At 32.5% G+C, this 20,578-nt stretch overlaps 1 protein-coding gene across 1 annotated transcript; it reads right to left on the bottom strand.

The window, feature by feature from the left end:
- Positions 1-419: 419 nt before the first annotated feature.
- LOC127729868 (carboxylesterase 4A-like) lies at positions 420-19,367 on the bottom strand. Its single transcript, XM_052237795.1, has 5 exons — positions 19,230-19,367; positions 10,548-12,019; positions 9,484-9,695; positions 8,120-8,151; positions 420-5,595 (listed from the first exon to the last, which is right to left on the bottom strand). The coding sequence occupies exons 2-5, from the start codon at positions 11,972-11,974 to the stop codon at positions 5,335-5,337; spliced, it is 1,932 nt and encodes a 643-aa protein (XP_052093755.1). The 5' UTR covers positions 11,975-12,019; positions 19,230-19,367; the 3' UTR covers positions 420-5,334.
- Between the last annotated feature and the right edge of the window lie 1,211 nt (positions 19,368-20,578).

Below are 20,578 nucleotides of genomic sequence, written 5' to 3'. Positions count from 1 at the left end.
GGCACTAAAGACAAACTCTGTAAAAAATAAAATTGAGAATGGAAATGGGGAATGTGTCAAAGAGACAACAACCCGACCATAGAGCAGACAACAGCCGAAGGCCACCAATGGGTCTTCAATGCAGTGAGAAACTCCCGCACCAATATTCGGTCGTTTGAGTTTGATATTTTAAACGAGAAGAACATATTTATTTATTCATTCATTCTAAACATACCAATAGAGGCCACACCAAGCAAGAAATATACTTTTGGACCAGTACTGGTAGAAGCACACAAGTCTAACACTTCGCTGTTTAAGAACATCAAAGTAAAAACATACTATGGCGCTGATTGCAAGGCCTACATAACAACAAACAGTGGCACAGTAGCAGTGATAAATCCAACAATGTGTACCACGGGAACAAACACAGAACAAGGCAATTTGCAGGATATCTTTTTATTTCTCAATTTATAATCATGACATATAAATTTAGATGCCAAAATTACAATTCAGTTCATTTCTTAATTGTATACCCTCTATCACTGTGTGTTGCAAGAAAGAACAATTATGCAATCAAGTAAAAAGGAAATGGTAGATAAATTGCAATGACATATTATAAATATGAATATATATTATATATAAAGTACCTAGAAATCAACCTAACAATGTTAGAGTAGATCTGATATCTTTACTTCCTGCCCAACCGGAGCTGGAACCTATATTTATTTCTCTAATATACCGGTATGCCTATAAATAGCAACATATAACATTTTTTTAACATTTCAATAGAATAGAGAATGGAAACAGGGAATGTGTCAAAGAGACAACAAACCAACCAAAGTGTAGAAAACAGCCCAAAGCCACCAATAAATATTGTGTTAAAACTACATTGTTAGGCACTTTATATAATATATCCATTGTTATGCACTCTCTTTATATATATAGGACTCTGAACCGCGATGGTCACGCTGTTCTTGGTGCGAAAGTAACGTTGTATTTAAAAACGTCACAATATTCAAGTGTCATGCCAAACCATCGCACTTCAGCGAAAGAACCATCGTAATTCAGCGTGACCATTGCACTTCAGCGTCCCCATTGCAATTCCAACTCCTACATATCCATATATACACTTATAATGCTTATATACATATATTACAATGCAGTTTTTTTTTCTCGTTTTACCCACAGTAATATTGTTTAACACCTTGACATTACATGATGAAAGTAATACATATTTTGTAAAGAGACGGATATCAATAGTAAAATATTTTAAGGAGCAACCATTTAACTTCAAGAGGGGTGGGGGTTATGGTTTTTTGTCTGAGTCAGATTTTTTTTTTAATTTAACACTATAAGGTATGGGGAAAATCTGGATTCAGAATATTTTTTTTTGTCATCTGCTTGACCACAATATTTTTTTTCTTTAAATTGGGGATCAGAATATTTTTTAGGAAAAAACCACAACCCTTCTCCCCCTTGAAGTTAAATGGTCGTTCCCTTGGAATACATTTTAAACGTTGAGAGACGTTATCAAGATTTAAAACATATGAAGAATATAGGTTATTCATTACCAATTTCATTTTATTTAAAAATATTTTATAAAGAATATAATTGAAAAAGATCTGATGGCCGACTTAAAGCCTATTTTCCTCCTCCGAAAAGCGACACGACAACTAATGTGCACAAATTCGATTTTACATTCTAAGGGAAATAACTCAAATTATATATTTGATTCATATTTCAATAGCATCTAATTCTATAAATATATCTGTTATGGGAAAAATGATGTCGAAAACTGTTTTGAACCTTATGAAATCAAAATCATAAGGTGTGCGATATTTATCAATTATGGACTTTTGACGAGGTCAATACGTTATAATACTTGTATGGACCTGTTCGGATTATATTGACCGAGGACGAAGTCCGAGGTTCAATATAATCTAACAGGTCCATATATAACGTTTGACTGAAAGAAAGTCCTTAATTTATATATTACATATGTAAATAGTGTAAGGTTGAAAATGATATTGACTCGATGTTACTATTTTTGGAAATGATATTGACTCAATGTTACTATTTTTAGTAACATGGAGTCAATAGCATTTCTACATCGGATGTGACCTTGAGAGGTCATACCGGTGTTTAGTTGCCGCGGAAATTTCCTTGCCGTTTGACTGATAACCGCGAACGTAATTACGCGGATATTATCGAGTGCAAAACAAGATTCCTTATCGCTTGTTATATATTAATTTCATCAATAAATATTCATGAAAATATTTTTTAAGAACATGGATAAATGATGTGAAAATGTTTTGTCGTGAGGAATATATATATCAATAACGAAATCATGAATACCGAAAATATGTGTTAACGCATGCGGAAGAATATCTCGAAAACGTTTTGCAACAAAAGCGGGAAAATATGAATGCCTACTCAAATCCAATCTATTAGAAACACGAATTATTACAGATGAGTGTCCACCATGCACTTGCACTGCACTATCATTAGAATAGTAGAATAGAATGATATATAAATGGGTGAAAATTTGCCTGTAGAGTTATTAAGATGATCTGCTATATATATAACTGTTATACAAATATTAATATAATATATAACAACAAACCAGAGTATACTGATAACAAATGATTATATCACTACAATATAATAATAATTATTACGGTGAGGTTGAATTCCCTGTCATTTATTCATCATCCACACAAGAACTTGTCTCAGAAAAAAAATATATCTATGTACCTTAACCCAACTTTCAGATATAGAGATATGATTTTTTTTTCTAAGACAAGTGCTTGTGACCATCCACCAGAACTTGCGGTCATCCGATGTTCAGTTAGTACTTTGATCAAAAATAGTAACGTCAAGTCAATATATCAAAATAGTGAAAAAATACAAAATATGTATTGGAAAACACTTGACCAAATAAACCAATGAGAAACAAGAAAAATTAAACCGTATGAAACAATGGATAAGCGTTTGTTCGTTAAAAGGGTACCACGATCCGAAGCCCTTTTATCAGTGTGTTTAATAACCACCTAATTATCTTGAATAATTCACAAGAAACAACCAAAAATTAGGAGTATATATGTAGTGGATTTAAATCATGAAATACATATTAAAAACAAAATTGCATACACTCTCAATAGATATACTGAACTGAAATTTCCATTGAATTATTATGTGAATCTGAATATTATCTGTATTTTATAATATATGGCATATTCGAACTAATTTTTAAGCATATATCTTACGTATTTTACCGAATTTCTAGCAGGAAACATAACTCTAGGCACATCACGATTTACACATAGTGATTTACCAACATGCAAAATTAATTTAAAGGTATGTATTAAAACAGATGAAATCACCCTATATTTATAAAAAAAATGGACGAAATGGATGTTGTTGTTTTCGTTTGAAATACATGAAATAGTCAATAATGAACCAAAAAATAAACGTGGAAATCAGTTTTTATTACAAAAAATATCAACAATAACACACAAAATAAGAAAAACTGAAATACTAAAGAAAAGGCACAACAGGGATTCAAACCTAAACTGACAAATTTCTACTTCTAACTTTGACTCTACAACTCATTTATCGAAACCTCATATATATATATATATATATATATGTATATATATAAAAGTCTAAATTGAAAACAACGTTCAAACCTATGATTGCGTTGGATAAAAACCGCAATTTTTATACGTGTGCATGTAAAAACAAATTTCTTGATAGAGGGGTCTAAATACAGCTCAAACAACAATTTCCAAAAGACCAAAAAAAGTGAAAAAGTCTATTTTAACAAAACGCATTTGACTAACAGGTCGAATAACTGATGTTCTTAAACCCTGCCGACTGCCATTGGCGATTGCCAAATAAATTGATCACCAGATCTAACAAAATGGATCTTAATATTAATTTAATACCAAACAGAAAACAATAAACTTGTGGAAAAGATGGTATACCGCAAACATGGGGTGCAAAAATTTGAACACCATATCCGGATTTCGACAATTAATGTCTCTTCAGTGATGTTAGGGATCGAAACGGTATTTGGAAGGCCATATAATTTACCTGAATATATAAAGGTTCAGGCACTGTGTGTCCATTGTACTGGTGTGTATCATGTTTTAAAATTAATTTATTTTCATTGATATATATTATATATATACATGTATAGGTACAGGTTTAGTTACTCGTAACGATATAGCACCCTCGCAAGAAAGATCGTTGACTTATATCTAGACATGTTATATATATATATATATATATATATCATAGACATATTAATTACAACCCACTGGCAGCCGACAAGAAATAGAGCTCCAAGTGAAAATTTAATTGCCGGCTTCATTTCTCAGCTTACTCTTTTTTATTCTCTGTTGAAATACTCGGTTGTCTTTTGTAAATCAAAATTCAAGACAAGATCCTTTAAGTTATATATATGATATGGAGTGATATAGAGCAAAACTTTACACGATGCCATTCTGACCTGCATCACTATACTACTTCTGGTCCTTGAATACACTTCCGAGATTCATACCTTCTGACGTTCCATCACTTTACTATTTCTGATCTTTCAATACACTCCCAAGGCTCATATCTTCTGTTTACACCCATACGTATCTTATTACTACATCAACTCAATTATTGATCAAACTGAATATTACTATCAAATTAAACTTAATATTACTATCATATACTGCATTATGTTAAGGTAAAGTAACCAACTACTAAATAAGTTTTACTTGATCGGGCATGAAAAATATGCTACGAACCGAGAAATGGTTTATCTAAGAAATGATGAATTGATGGAATGTTTAACGTCCGTCGGCAAATATTACACTTATATTCAGGACTTGATCACGGGTGATAATGTGATATGAATATGAACCCTGTTTTATACTAGACCGATCATCGAGTCTAACTTTAACGTTCTAGTCGAAAACAACTTGCAAAATCGGGAAAGATACCAAGGGGAAAACACACATTATTCTTACTCCGAGTCGACTATCTTTTGCTCATAATTCTACAATTGTTACTTGCTCAGTGGAGAAGCAACAAGTACCAATTTTAAAATATTTGTTTAACCCAACATAAGATCAAACCCATGACCTTCAGTCATTCTAAATAAGAAAAGTAATAAGTGAATCGCACTTAATTTTAACAATTGTTCTGGACAGATTGGTAAAACATTTGTATATATATATATATACTTTCAAATTGGAACAAGGTTTCACAAAATCAAAAATTCGTATTGAAATGCCCCCTTAACTGGTCCTTCAAATACATATGATTTAAAGAGTAATTATGTTTAAATTACTAATACTAGTATTACGCATCGATGTCAGCATGCTCACTCGTCCGTCTATTCAAACTAATACTTTCTTGTGTATGAAACACTTTACAACCAAAGGAACTGTTTGGGTCTCGTTTCTTTTTTGTGTCTGTCAAAACAACACCTTTCTTTGGTTGTGTCTTCTTTTTCGTGTAAAATGTCTTCCCATTTACAAAACAGACAATACGAAACAATGTCAAAGTCACACAAAGAAGAACTAAACATGACAAAACCAAGCTGAAAATCAGAGCTTCAAGCTGAAATAAACAAAATAAATTAAATGATAACAAAGATGTAGCGACACAATATTGAATATATATATAACTTGATTTTTCTGATAAAATTGCAATTATTGCTAATAAACAACAAAGCATAGGTAAACTCTCAAAATTTACATTAAACACAGTCAAGTACACCGGTAAAAAACGGGTAGATACAATTTTATATTAAAATTCCTACATATTAAGTTTTTCTGTCAAACAAATCTCAAAATATGTCACATGGTGTAGCTTACCAATATGGAGCGTGCTACCAAATATTAACTCCCTCCGATATGTAAAAAAATGTGATTACATTTTCTTATACATGCATCAATGTCAAAAATATATGTATGCAGCAAACAGGAAGTAGATAACTGGTGACGGATCCAAACATGTGTCACCATCGGCGGATCCAAGGGGGGGGGGGGGGGGGGGGGATATCAGTGTAGATATCAGATATATGAAACTTTCAACCAAAAAATATCAAGACATTACTGAGAAAAATATGACAGGTATGTATTGCGGACGTTCAGCCGCAACGACGGACTGACAGACAGAGGCAAACAAGATGATTAAAATTTATTTGATTCAGATTAAATGATCAGTTAAAATAGGAATCTATGTCATCAACAAAAAATATTAAATAGAGTGAGGCTAAGGCTATCCCCCTGATTGACCCCTAAATGTATGAGCCTTGAATGATTCACTATGGAACCATCCAATAATATACTGTATTACTATACAAATTCTATATTAAGTCATACCATTGGCCTCCTATACCATTTTTGAGCAATGTGTGCATGGATGCCTTCCTTCCAACACTGTCGAATGCCTTTTTGAAGTCCACAAAGTAGCTATACAGATTTTCTTACACTCATTTAAATATTTATCAATTAAAGTTTTCAGAATGAAAATTTGGTGACTTTTTCTATATCCTTCTCAAAACCCGACCTGATTAACACTGAGTAATTCTTTTGACTCTATGAATATGGTTAATCTGTTTTACAGTAGTGAAGTAAATTATTTACCGAAGCAACTTGAGACACATATACCTCTACAGTTATAACAATCGTTAGGATCATCTGATTTAAAAATCGAAGAAACTAGTATATGAAAGATTCAATATTTTGGGAAATTTCCCACCTTGTAGTATTTTATTGAATAGTTTTAAAATAACAAGAACCATTAGTAGTGGCACTATATTTGATAAACTCATTCAGTATCAATTCAATACGACCCAGACTTGCCAGATTTCAGGTATGTGATCCCCTTTTTCACCTCATTAGAAGAAAATGGGTAATCCAGAGAACAATGGTTGTTTTTGTGTTTTCAAGCTCACCGGAAAGTTTTAAGTTCTAAATCTGATTTTAACAAAGATGTGTAGTGTTCCACCCATCTCTGCTTTGAACTGCTACAAAACTGGGTGCCTGTTGATTGTTTACTGATTACAAAAACGACTTTGAGTCTTTGCAGTCTAGATTATTAATTATTTTAATAAAAGTCCTATTGAACTCTGCTTTTAACCTCATTTTATGTTTATCAAAATGTTTTAAACAATTCGAATAAGTTTGACGAAGGTAGACAATATCGTATCGTTTTGTAATCTTTTACCAAGAGACCTTACTTCTTCCCTCAGTAAAAGACAATCATTAGACATCCATGTTTTTAGCTCTAGTTCTCTATCTTTTATTACAAGGGCGATAACTTTTCTTTTTCAAAACTAAAGTTTATGATGCTGCATTTACATATGTGTCATTAACTGATGATACTAAGGGAGCTACCATTTGATTTTTATGGGGGGGGGGGGGGGGGGGGGGCTAGGATGAAAAATTGTGTCCTTCATTTTTTTTTAGTTGTAATCTCGGTCCTGCCTTTTTATTTTTCACTTTACTCGGTCCTCCCTTTTTTTTTATTAGGTTATCCTGACTTTTTATACATAATTTGTCATCCTGCCTTTTTTTTTGCCAAGTTGCTCATCCTGCCTTTTTTTTTACTCAAAACTTGTCCTGCCTTTTTTTCTTCAAATTTCATCCTAGCCCCCCATAAAATCAAATGGTAGCTCCCTAATAAATCAATATCATTACAATTTTCATAAACGAAAATTAAATGAAACAGACAGCAACCAACAACATCCAATGAATTACAGACTCCTAACAAACCTAACAGATAGAACAAACATGAATCAATTATGAACAACAGACACTAATTTCTTCTGAGCAGGTGCGCTCGACTCCAATCTTAATTGACTATGATTGTCAGTTTCCTACCGAAGGTCGGTGGTTCTCTCCGGTTTTCTCTACCAATAAAAAATGACCGCCACGAAATAGCATAATGGTGATTAAAGTGGCGTTAAACACCGACCAATCAATCAATCAATCAATCAATCTTCATATCATTGGAGATAATTGGAATCATTTCTTTATACCATTTGTAACGGTTTAAAAAATTCCCCTGAAAATAAATATATATCAGATCGCACATTTCAATGTTACTCTATTCCAATACGATTTCAACACTTTACCTGCTGCTCTGTTAATCCCCAAGACATTCCAACTGTAAAATAAGAAAGGAAACTATTCATTTTTAAAATAAATCTTATAAATAAAAAAAACAAAACATTTTAATTCAGAAACTAATACAGACATTGCTTTTTAGAAGTAAATAAACAAGAAAACAAATCGAGAGACCAAATGAAATGAAAATTTAATAGAAAACAAGACAAAGGACGTACTTTTAGCACAATCAACATCGGACTGAAGCTTTCTAACATTAAATCAAAATCATTGTGTGTAAATAAGGAACATGATCCTCTTTTTTTAATTCCTTAATTTGAATATATTTGGTTTACCAAATTAGGTCCCTCTCTGTGTTCTGGCTTGGCAAACCGAAAATGAAATAGAACATCTGTACCATCATTCACACTTGGTCACGATAAACATTTTTATTTTTCGCCAAAGTTTTATTGACCTTTTGATACAATGCAACGGATCGACAGAACTTGGATATCACGATGAAACAGAAAATCATGCAACAATCAAATCCATACACGATGTCAAATTGGTTAACTCTAGGCTATCGCCAAATTTGTTCATTTTTGACCATCATCTAATTGGTTCACTCTTGACCGTCACCAATTTTTTTTACCGTCATCAATAAATGACTCTTGACCATCGTTAAATTTGTTAACACTTGTCTAAATGAGTAATTCATGATATCACCCGTTTTGTGCTCTTCTTATCAGTTCTTTTGTGTCGTCATGTCAAAATGTAACATTCAAGTGAAATTATTACAGATTTTATACTTTGATATCAATTAAATTACATAAAATGTAGTTTGTCTGACGTATGTGCTGTTGTGTGCTCTTTTGACGATCTCAATCTCCAATACGATAATAATTAATCTCATCTGTCAGAAGTTAAGTTTCCTCAAAAGCCAAGACATTGTAACATTGACAATCAGATATGAACCTTATAAAATATCTTCAAGATGTCAGACATTGATGCAGCAGTGATAAAAAGGCTCTTGATAGTTTTGTTTCAGAATTGTGAGATTCTATGTCAAACATCTTGTAAATCTGTTTTTTTTTCAAAGCTATAAAGTTCTGCACAGAGAGGTGCGAAACGTTATTTTAAACAAAAAAATAGGTAGATTTAGAAAGAGATAAGAAGACAGAAAAAAGAACCATTACATCATTATACCTTAGCAAAACTAAAGATATGAATCTTAAATCTGACTGTAGGTAAAATGCAGATTTATTTTTAAAAAAAAAACGCAGATACACTGTACGCATTTAAAATCATTTCACAATCGACACAGTGTTAACCTCAGACTCTAAATGGAAAAAAAAAACAATTCAGAACATAGTCTATCATTCTGAGAACGTACCCGATTGCTGTATGACTTTGACATCAGGATCCGTTGAAAATGAAGTTGCAACATCTACGTCAGGTAATGTCTTCAACCAAAGACGTTCTATTCGTTCAGCTGGCCAGTTAGAACTGGCTCCAGTGTAAAACATTTCATCCGTAATTTGTAAATAATTTTTGCTTGTAGTAGTGTAAGGCCTCCAAACTACTTTGGAATTTACTGTTGGGTAACTTGTAAGGAAAAGTAAAACATTATTGACTACATGCTTATCACAATAGCAGAACAAGCTTTGTTGTGTACATTCGTATTTTGTTACAGTTTTGCATAATGTCATAACTTATAACTACTTTTTCTCTCTCCAAATTTTATATAAAATAAATAACTGCAGCTTTGATAAATCTCTATAACTCCGCTTAATGAATCAAGCGATGAATAGCGATAGATCATTGCGTCCATTCGATCGTTCTTACGACTAGCTGCAAATTGCTCTTTCAACTCTCCTTAAACCAAAAAAATAATTTGAATGAAACTTTCATAGAATCTGCAGTACTTCACTGCATTGTACTATTTCAATTTTTGATTGGAATAGTTTTGGAGGTTTCCCATAGCACAAAAAAAGAGGAAGGCATCTTGTAACAGTTACGCCTGTTAAGTGACTTTTTTCAATTCCCAATAACATTCTCACAAAATCTCTCTGTATATATAGTGACATCATGCATTTACTATGTTTTTTTTTCTTTCTTTTCAGAATGATCTTCTGAGTTTTCCTAACCAAAATAGACTTTGTCATATCTACAAAAGGTGTTATGTGTCGTGAATCAACATCTCCTACGAAACTCCTACTTTGATTTCAATGAAACCTTCTAAGAATCGTTCTAACATACAAATGTAACTCCATGGTGCACTTTCTATTTCGTTTTTTTTTTTTCTCTTTCAAAGTGAGTTTTTGCTTTTGGTATGGACTTGGACACATTTTCAAATTGTAAACAATATTTATTTTTTCTTTAAACAAAAATTCAATAGTATTTTATTTTTGAAAAGGGGTGGTTATATTATAAGAAATAATACATAATATAACTTACCCATGATACAGGAAAGTTCGTACTACTTTATTTATTCCAGCTGAAATTTCTACTGGAAGTTGACACGACGCTGTGTTTTGGTTGGTTAATATACAAGCTATATTGGTGGTTTGCATATTAATTGAACTTTCAGAAAAAGACGTTCCGTCAACATTGAAATTCACAAAATTTAGAAATGTCAATCCAGTTCGACTATGGTGATTAGCCAATGATATGATAGCTGACGTCATTAAGTCGTTTAGCAACAATCTTACTGCTTTACAGAAGTTAAATAAATGGTTTGAAAATTGTGGAAAATAATATGATTGTAATACGTTCTCTAACAGATGATTATTATGTCTATATCTCTCTTTTGACACATGAGAAACAACATCACTGAAAATTTCTTTACATGATGTGTCATTTTCAGTTCTGTTTGTTAACATTGGAATCAACAAATCTGACTTAAAAGCTAAATAATCACAATGCAGGAAGCTTGTAACGATATGGGAGTCAATACTAATCACATGACCGTCGTACACAGGTCGAAAGGGGTGCCACAAATGTTCGGTTAATTCATGTGATAAGTTATACAGATTTTCAATTCCAGCACTTCTCAAGCATACCCAAACTATGTGTTCAACGGGTAAATTGTTGGTTGATTCAATACTCCCGCAAAGGTTTTCTAGTCTTGTACGATGGCTTTCGAAATTAAAATTATATCCAGCAATGGGATTTAGATACGACTCTCCGTCAAACGAAATAGCCCTGTTGAAAAAATATCTACTACGAGAACTCATCAAATGTACCGATGCCATGATTTGGTCTGCAACAAGTAATATATTATCTGGATTCCCACTGAAATCTCTAATGTTATTTTTTATCCACTGTAAAGCAGCTATTTGGTCTAAAATTCCTAAATTTTCTTTAATATGTCCTCTCATTGAATAAAATCCGAATATTCCCAAGCGGTAGTTCACCGTGACAATTACCGCATCTAGTGTTTTTGCAAGTTCAACGCCATTAATGTAATTGCCCGATCCAGAAATAAAATTCCCCGAATGAATCATAACAATTACGGGAATATTCCGGTTTTCCTTCATGAAAAGCATTGGCTTAAAAATATTAAGTGTTAAGCAATCTTCGTCTCCAATGAAAGTTTTGTTATCTATTGTAGAACTCTGAATACATACAGAACCATAACCAGAAGCAATAAATACATCTTTCCATGGCAACATAGGTTCCGGTGGTTCAAACCGTTGACTTCCTGTTGGGGGTTTAGCATACGGAATGCCTCTAAAGACGGCTACTTCAGAACTTCCTGATAAAACCTTGAATCCTTGCAATGGTCCCATACTCGATTTAACTACAACTTTAGAAGTCCTACCAGCGTCTACCATACAGTAGAAAATTTGGATACAGCCATAAATATAAAGCAACCAGTCCATTATTCTAATTAATTCAATTAATTTACAAGTTGTGCATGTTTTTTACTGAAATATAAATTAAGTATTATATGTTATAAGATCCGATTACAACAATGTTTAACGAGAAATTTTCTACTTCATAGATTTTGACATGTTTTGAAAAGTTTAAAACAACCTTTAATGTTAAGAAATACATGAACACATAAATACTCCTTTTTTCTCAATAAGAAACCTGGATATGATCATATATTAGGGACTGTGTTTACATTTAAACATCAAAGAAACAGTAAATCAAGTTTTGGACATCTCGTTACTGATCATGTCTGTACCTACTAACGTGGGAAAGGGAAGTACTGACATAAATCCTAATCGGATGACGGAAAGAACGTTCGGAAATCATTTTCTTATCCAAACTATTCTCCCGATATTCCAAACTAAATAATGAAAAACGAGGATAGCTAACTGCACTGTCCATGCTATCTTGATGACACACAGTCATGCTGATTAATTCAATTTGGTATTTGGAAAAGTGACAGACCAAACAAACAAAAAACGTTGCTGCTGTGTTACACAACTTCCCAGTTTAATTGTGGCCAGGGTAAATGGAATGGGAGGGTTGACGTACAATGTTTCATAATGAAATTCATTATGTAAGTTGCAATGAAACATTATCATGATTTCCAAGTCAAATGGATATTTCCCATATTTAATCAAACCTGTATTTGCACGCCTATGATGTCATACGGGTTGTTAAGATTTGTCGAAAAAGTTGTATCCAAACGAAGTGAGAACGAGTAGAAAAAAATATACTAATAATTCTTTGCATTTTGTACTTGATAATAAAACATTAAAACTTAAATGTAATAAAAAGAATAATTAATCAAAGAGTTCTCCAAAAAATTTAAAAGTGACCGTAATATACATTTATTCACGAATGCGCGTAGTGAATTATCAGTGTCGTTGGTAAATAGTTGAATATTTTTCGACATTCGAAATCTTCAATTATTTATTCAGGGGCCTGTTTATCGAAGCTGTCCTAGGATTTGTCCAAGACCTCTCTTAGGAATAAATTAGGTAATGTTAGGACCGACTTACGACATGTCTCAGCATGCACATCGAAGCTGTCTTAGGACTATCTTAGCTAGGATGTCCTAACCGCTGTCCTAAGTGTTAGAGTAAAGAAAAATATGAATTTAAAAAGAATGCATTGAATTTCACCAGTAGTAAATAATTACAAGATTAAAAATTAGAAATATTATTAGTATTATCATAAAGAAAAGAAATAATATTTATCTGAATAACGGTACATTCAAACTTAATGAAACAAAAACAAAAACACAAAAAATGTAACAACGTTTTATATAATAATTGATCAAATTATTTGTAAAACAGCAGTAACAGTGAAAACTAATAAAAGACAATTATATATTTTTGATTGAGTTTAATTCGAAAGTTATACTTTACAGAGTTCAAAGGCAAATCGAGGCATCTTTCATAAAAATACGGAATACATAAATTATTCCATAACGGATCACATGCGCTTGGGTAATGGACCACCTTTTTCTGAACTTTTTTTTAAAGTAAATATTCTTGAATATTTTAACCTATGTCCATTTATTTTATGTGTTTTATATATATATACGATGCCCCTCTATTCTTATTTTCCACGAGGAAAATATGAATAGAGGGGTGTCATATATATACTAAGTTGTTTTTGCAATATCTTTTGGAAAAGAGCAAGAAGACATTAAATAAGTAAAATAGAAAAATATTTAGAAAAAGGGGGATCCATATATAGGTGGCGGTCGTATTTGTTTACAAATTAACCATCATAAAATATATCTTAAAGTAAGGACCATCCTAAGACCATCTTAAGACACCTACTTAGGTGTCCTAAAGTTAGGACGATTCCTATGACTTTTCCTAAGTTACGACATGTTTGATAAACGCACTTAAGACAAAGATACGTCCTAAGATGATCTGAGGACATGTCCTAGTGATAAACAGGCCCCTGATATATACTAGTAATTAATTCACTGCAGACGAACTTCATTAGTGGTATGTCCAATAATTAAAATGCTGTTTAATACGATTAGTAGTTTTGGACTAGATTTTTTTTATCAGAAATCAACACAAATCTTAAATGATTTACATAGACACAATATATACATTGTCTCGAAATAAAGAAACTCTTAGTATTAGGCTTTAGAAGCATACCGTTAATACAGTTTGACTGCGTAAATAGCATGGTTGCAGTATAAAAGTGTACAAGAATATGTTAAAAAAAATCTTGTATCTGTGACATACCAGTATTTGTGTACATTATTACTATCTAATTTTCGTTTGATAGTTCGTAGTTACACATATAATATACAGCACGTACATATGTCTATTTATCCAAATACGTAAACATCAAAATTAATACAACAAATGACACCTTGACAGATCATTTTCAATAAAAAGGGGGAAGTGTTTCTTGCAATCAACAATTATCGTTAACAAATTGTCATCTCATAAACATGACGTCTGTTGTCAATTTCGTTTGATACAAGTTGTTCATTATTTTTATCTTACTTGTTATTCAATAAGTCTTCTTTTCACCTACATAAAAGCTAATTGCTTAAGAGTCTCGTTTGTTTATTTAGGACCGAAGGGCTAACAAACATTAATGAGAAGATTCAATACACATGTACGTATGTAGAACATGTAAAAATACATGTACATAATGGTGATTTCACACAGAAAGAAATGTTTAGTATATACAATCGAATCGGTAGTGCCCCGTATTAAACGTACTACTATAATTCTGTTATTTATGAAGTTTAGTAATGATATCATAAATTCAAAGGTGAATAAATTATGCTTTAGAGATATATATGAACACGCACACATATGCAAATTACAGGTCTATACGGTGAAAATTGTTATACAATTTGTTTTATAAATCTGGATATTATTCCAGTCACATACAGTACACCCCAAGGGTGACTGGGGTATAGAAATATGGTCATGTTTGGTCTTTTCCGACTGGCAGTAAAATCCTAACCAATGTGGCGTCCGTTTTGGCTGTGCGGGATATATTAATTCGCAGCCACGTCTAGTCAGAATGAGGACGTCAAATCTGATGACTTGACTCGTGTGGAGAGAGTGCTACACTCTCTGTACGCTAAAGAACAAACATCCACTACATTAACATGTTATTCAATACTTAACATTGTTGTTTGAGACAAATTTTATGCGATATTTATTTTACATGTTTTTGTAAAATTTTACATCGAACATTGTTGTTACATTTGTAACAAAAATCAAATAATTGTATCAGAACGACAATTGTAGCTTTACTTCAGAGAGGATTTTGGTTTTGGTAAAAACTGTTCTTGTTAATAAATAATACTCCAAATTTAGCAAAACCCGTCAAATTTGCAGTTTAACCATTCTTAGATATTTATTATTTGTTCAAATTTTAAAAAATACCCAACAGTTATTAAGACTTAATGAAAACGGCCCTGAAGTGAAAAAAAGTGGGGTAAAATTGGCCATAACTCTTAGCCGCGGGATTCAACTACTATCTATCCTCATTTGAATATATTGTCTTAAATAGTGCGTTACATGGGGTATCAGGTATCAATGTTACTGCTTTAATAATGATCCATTTAGAGTTCATGCAATTCCCCTAGGATTTGTTTTGTTTATCTTGATTTGTATATTCAAAATGGATTTGCGAGATTAAAAAATCGATAACTACTTACTTTGAGAGACAAAATTAATGCCTGTGTAATATGACCGATAATTCTAAAAAAATAATTGTTATACTAGACGTAAAGAGCGGTGAATACCTCTTTTATGTTAACCTTTTTTTCGGTTAAAAATATTTTTTAATTCTAAATCCAATTTATATAGCACAACCCATTTCATTAATACTATGCGAAACAATTTGAGTTACAATTTATTTTTCTGCTAAAAAGGGGGGGGGGGAGAAAATACCAAAGGGATAATCAACTCATAAGTCGTAAACGAACTGACAATGCCATGCCAAATAACGAAAAACGACTAAAAGGCAAACAACAGTATATTAGACATTACATAGAAAACTTAAGACTGAGCAACACAAACCCATCAAAAAACCGTGGGTGATCTCAGGTTCTCCGGAAAAGTAAATTATAAATTCTCGTTATGTTCTTCGCGTGAATAATGAAACTGTATAATCATATGATTCTATTGAAATAGTAAATACTATTTGTAGGAAGGGTATAGTGATCAGTTCAATATTCGAGTAGATGCATATTCAAATAATAATCTGACAATACACAAGTGCAAAATGAAAGTTTTCCATATCAAACAACTGTAATTGACTAAAATAGCAAATGCATTGAACAAGACTTAGTAGTAAATGCTTATCATTACAGTTTATGCTGCAACCACGAAATTTAGAGTTAAATCAAGCTTTTCGTTTGTTTTTCAATGCATTATTTTAACATTGTCACGGATAGCACGTGCAGTCATGGCTGTTGTATTTTATACGAAAATAAAATATGTTATTGTAGTGCCTCTCGATTGTTGTCAGCCAACTAAAATTACACTTTCCAATGAAACATACATGTATTTGTAATTATTATTTATTACAATTGGAATTTCTAAAGAAAAATATTGTTGAAGGAATTAAAAGCTGTCAAACTTTTTTAATTTTTTTTTATTTCTTTTAAATAATTCAAGGAGTGAAAAAGTGAACAGAAGTTTCATCTAAACAATTAAGCATTTTGTCAGCTAGAAAGATCCCAAATGTTAATTCGGACTGTTGCAACCTAAGGTGTTTTGTTATTGATCTGAAAATTCCATGCAAGTTACTAGAGGGATTCGAACACACAAGTTGAATTAAAAGGCAGCTCTAACTGATTGTGCTTTAAAAAATCTTCTTTAACCTAACCGATTTAAGCTTCCTTTCTTTAAACCTCTAATTCTACCACAGTCTTCCTCTTTTCTTTTCTCTGCGCTGTGTACAATCCGTCACAGCGACTCACATGTACATACAGAATAACCCACTAGTCTAACTCGAAAACAGTCTGGCTTGTTTCTTAAATGTCACCTAGAGTTGTCGCAGTCATTTCACAGGACATAGATAAGTTGTAGGAGAGAGGCGAAAGAAATATACCAAAGGTACATTCAAACTCATAAGTCGAAATTAAAACTGACAACGCCATGGCAAAACAATAAAAAGGCCAAAAGACTTAAAACAGTATACTAAGTACAAAACACAACATAAAAAACTAATGACCTCGCAACATGAACCCCGCTAAAAGCCGAGGTGATCTCAGGTTATACGGAAGTGTAGGCAGATATTGCCCCACATGTGGCACCCGTCGTGTTGTTCATTTAATCTAAGTATAAAGCCGCTGATAAGTCTTATTCGGTAGGTCACATTCGGGGAAAAGAAGGACGGGATTGTGATTACGACTGGATTGGAACATATCCGTCGTCATCTGTGAAACAGATATTTCATGATGGTCAACCAACTCGTGTTGGCGTTCGTAAAATTTTGGAACTCTTGGTTTAATAGCTTCCTTGTGAGCAGCAACCCTCTATCAAGGAAATCATGATAGAAAAGGCAAGCCCTGGAATATCGTATAAACTGGGAGATATATACTCCACATGCAGGCGCTGCTGGAATGTTGCTACATAGAAATGGAAAGTTCACAATTGGGAAGTTGAAATCATCTCTTTTGTCGTAAAGTTTTGTTTTCAACCGACCCTTATTATCAATTTCTAGATGTAAGTCAAGATATGATGCAGACTTAACTGTATCCGTTGCATCATGTATTTAAAGTTCGATGGGATAGATGCGTTCAACATAGTCACCAAAGTTTGAACTATTTTGTGAGAGGACATCATCTATATAGTGGAAGTGAAGTTGAAGCATAATGCTAGCTTTTTTTCATTCTTCCTACAAAGCTCTGGTATGAAGTCAGCCTCAGGAGGGATACATGCTTGTTTTTTCATCTTGAAATTTTGAATGTTTGAATTATTTTGTTATTTTGCAGTTTGTCACCTGTGGCTATTTTGAATAAAACGTAAGATATTATAATTTGTTTTCTAGTAAGAAACTCAACTATGAATAGTTTACATTCTGTAATAAGAAATTTACGCTTAGTTAAGATTTGTCTTTGATATTCACGATAAAAAATGTAACTCTATATTCATTCCCTTGATAACTGACCAGTTTCTTATCTATATACGATATTACACTAATAGCATGATCGATGTAAATACCTTTTTTTCAATAACTTGTTTAAAAAATACGGATGTTAGCAATTTAGAGCGTTTGTTAATTCTAATCATTAAGTCAGGACAAAACAATGATTTTTCTATTCTTTCTTTTTCTCAGTTTCCAATCTGTTTTGTACTAATACGATAAACTTATTTGACAAATAAAATTTACCACTGTTACCATTTTTTATTCAAATTTATCAGCAGATATTCATTAAGTGTTAGTGTTTTACGCCCTAGGCCTTGCAACACAAAAAGCTATACCAGGGCCATGACCAAGAGTTGTATGTAATAAAGTTAATATGAAATGAAAAGGAGAAAAAATGGACAGGATGTAGTAGATGGAGAGTGAGGAAGAGCCGGTCAAATTATTTTTGGATTAAGTATGGAAGTTGGAGACAAATTATCCATATTGAAAAGACAATAAAGAAGAAAAAGAACGTAACATAACATAGTAATTCAAATATATTGTCAGCTTTGATTGCTTAAGTTAAGATGAGAAAAAAAAACCGGAAAATTCTTTCATAAATGATACAGCTACACAAAGATGCCAGTTGATGATAGTCTCAAATTAAAAAAAAATAATTATTTCGTTATGTCCAAATATGGACATGTACGAGATGGATTACCGCTGTAGATCTTGGACGCTCCAATGTCCATCAGCTGTCTCGTAAAGTTATTTTCTTAGTTCTCTAATTTTAACAAGATTCAAGATTTTAGAATCAATATTTTATTCATAGAGGTTATGTGTCCAGGCTGAGGTAGACACATACAGATGTAGAAGAGGACAATATAATTAGACACATATTAAGATAATACATAGCGAGACAGGACAGACAAAACACAAATATATAGTGTAGTATAAAAGACATTTGGTATTTTAACCGTACTGCTTTGGTAAAACTTTACACAGTAAGTCATTAAATAAAACCGTGCATTTCATGCGATGCATAAAAAAGTTAACGACACGATTTTCTGGTGGAATCTAGATAAGACAGTTAATCATTATCCTTACCTGCAGCCATCAAATCGTCATTTCACACGGCTGATTTACCATCCAACAAATAAGATTTAAAAAATGGCACATTGTGTCTCCTTTTCCTGCAGAAGGTGATATTAACATGTACAGGTTCTTGTGTCTTATCCATTAAGATCTCTAGTCTTACAAATATATATATATATATATATATAATTATGTTTATAATATCAAAAGATGTTAGTTTCTAAAAGTTCACGGTCCTTTAATGTGTATTACCGAGGTGATGATAGCCTCTAGCTAAATATTTGTCACTACAAGTGTCACACACTAACTTCATAAAGAGTTTACATACAATTAAAGACAATGTCAATCATGCTATGAAAATGTACATTATTTTGATAAATATGTTATGATAATGAATACACGAAAAACAATTATATCATGACTTTGTTCATGGAGAGTGACACTAAAAAGGGTAAAATCAGAAATCTTCTAATTCGTACAGAACAAAATCAAAATATCGAAATTGCAAGGAGCTGCAAGGGTTACATTGTTCACACAGAATTCCTCTATCCAGTAGTAAGACCCCTGCTAAGGAGACTTCCGTTTGGCCGTGTATTATGTACGCAACCTCGTTCGATTTACGTTTCCCGCCCTTAATCCAAGTTGACCCACTTTTAGAATCTACCTTGTTGGGTAATGATTAAAAAAGAGGCAGAAGATACCAATTGGCTGTTAATTGATGCTCTTTTGGATTGTATGCTCTAAAGGGCTTTTTTGTGTCTATCGAAACTTTTGGTCTCAAGTGTACCTGATGAAGGTTTTTTGGAGAAATATTTCGTATGCACGGGATTCATATTGTACGGTGTTTTCTTTACAACAAACAACACGTAAAGTAGCAATGCACAGGTCACATTTGGCCCCTGTGAAATTTTCAAATATGAAAGTTATTGTGCAATATAATTGATTTAACGATAATAGCTAAAGAATAATATAGTCCACCTCAGTGGGTTTATATGATTATCAAGAATGTTTTTTGCATGTTTTATTGACCATTTTCTGTTTGATTGTTTTCATATCCGTACCGTCCAGAAATCAAATATCTTTGGCTAGAACTGTGCGATGCAATTTTACGAGAAAATGGGTGACGTGCATGGATTTTTACTTGATCTCTTGATAGATAAATGTCAAAGGTTTCGGAAAAGGTATCACTCAAATGGATTGAAATTCTACTTTGGACCAAATTTTGGGGACACTTGTGGCATTTTAACCCCCCCCCCCCCACCAACTTTTTTTTGCAATATTTTATATCAATTGAATGCAGAGTGTTGCCTTGGTAACAACAAAGCGAAATGATATTTCACCATTTTAACTATTGGAAAGCA

Source organism: Mytilus californianus, unplaced genomic scaffold, assembly GCF_021869535.1.
Source record: "Mytilus californianus isolate M0D057914Y unplaced genomic scaffold, xbMytCali1.0.p SCAF_2, whole genome shotgun sequence".
Classification (NCBI taxonomy): domain Eukaryota; kingdom Metazoa; phylum Mollusca; class Bivalvia; order Mytilida; family Mytilidae; genus Mytilus; species Mytilus californianus.
This window is presented reverse-complemented; position numbering and strand designations above follow the sequence as displayed.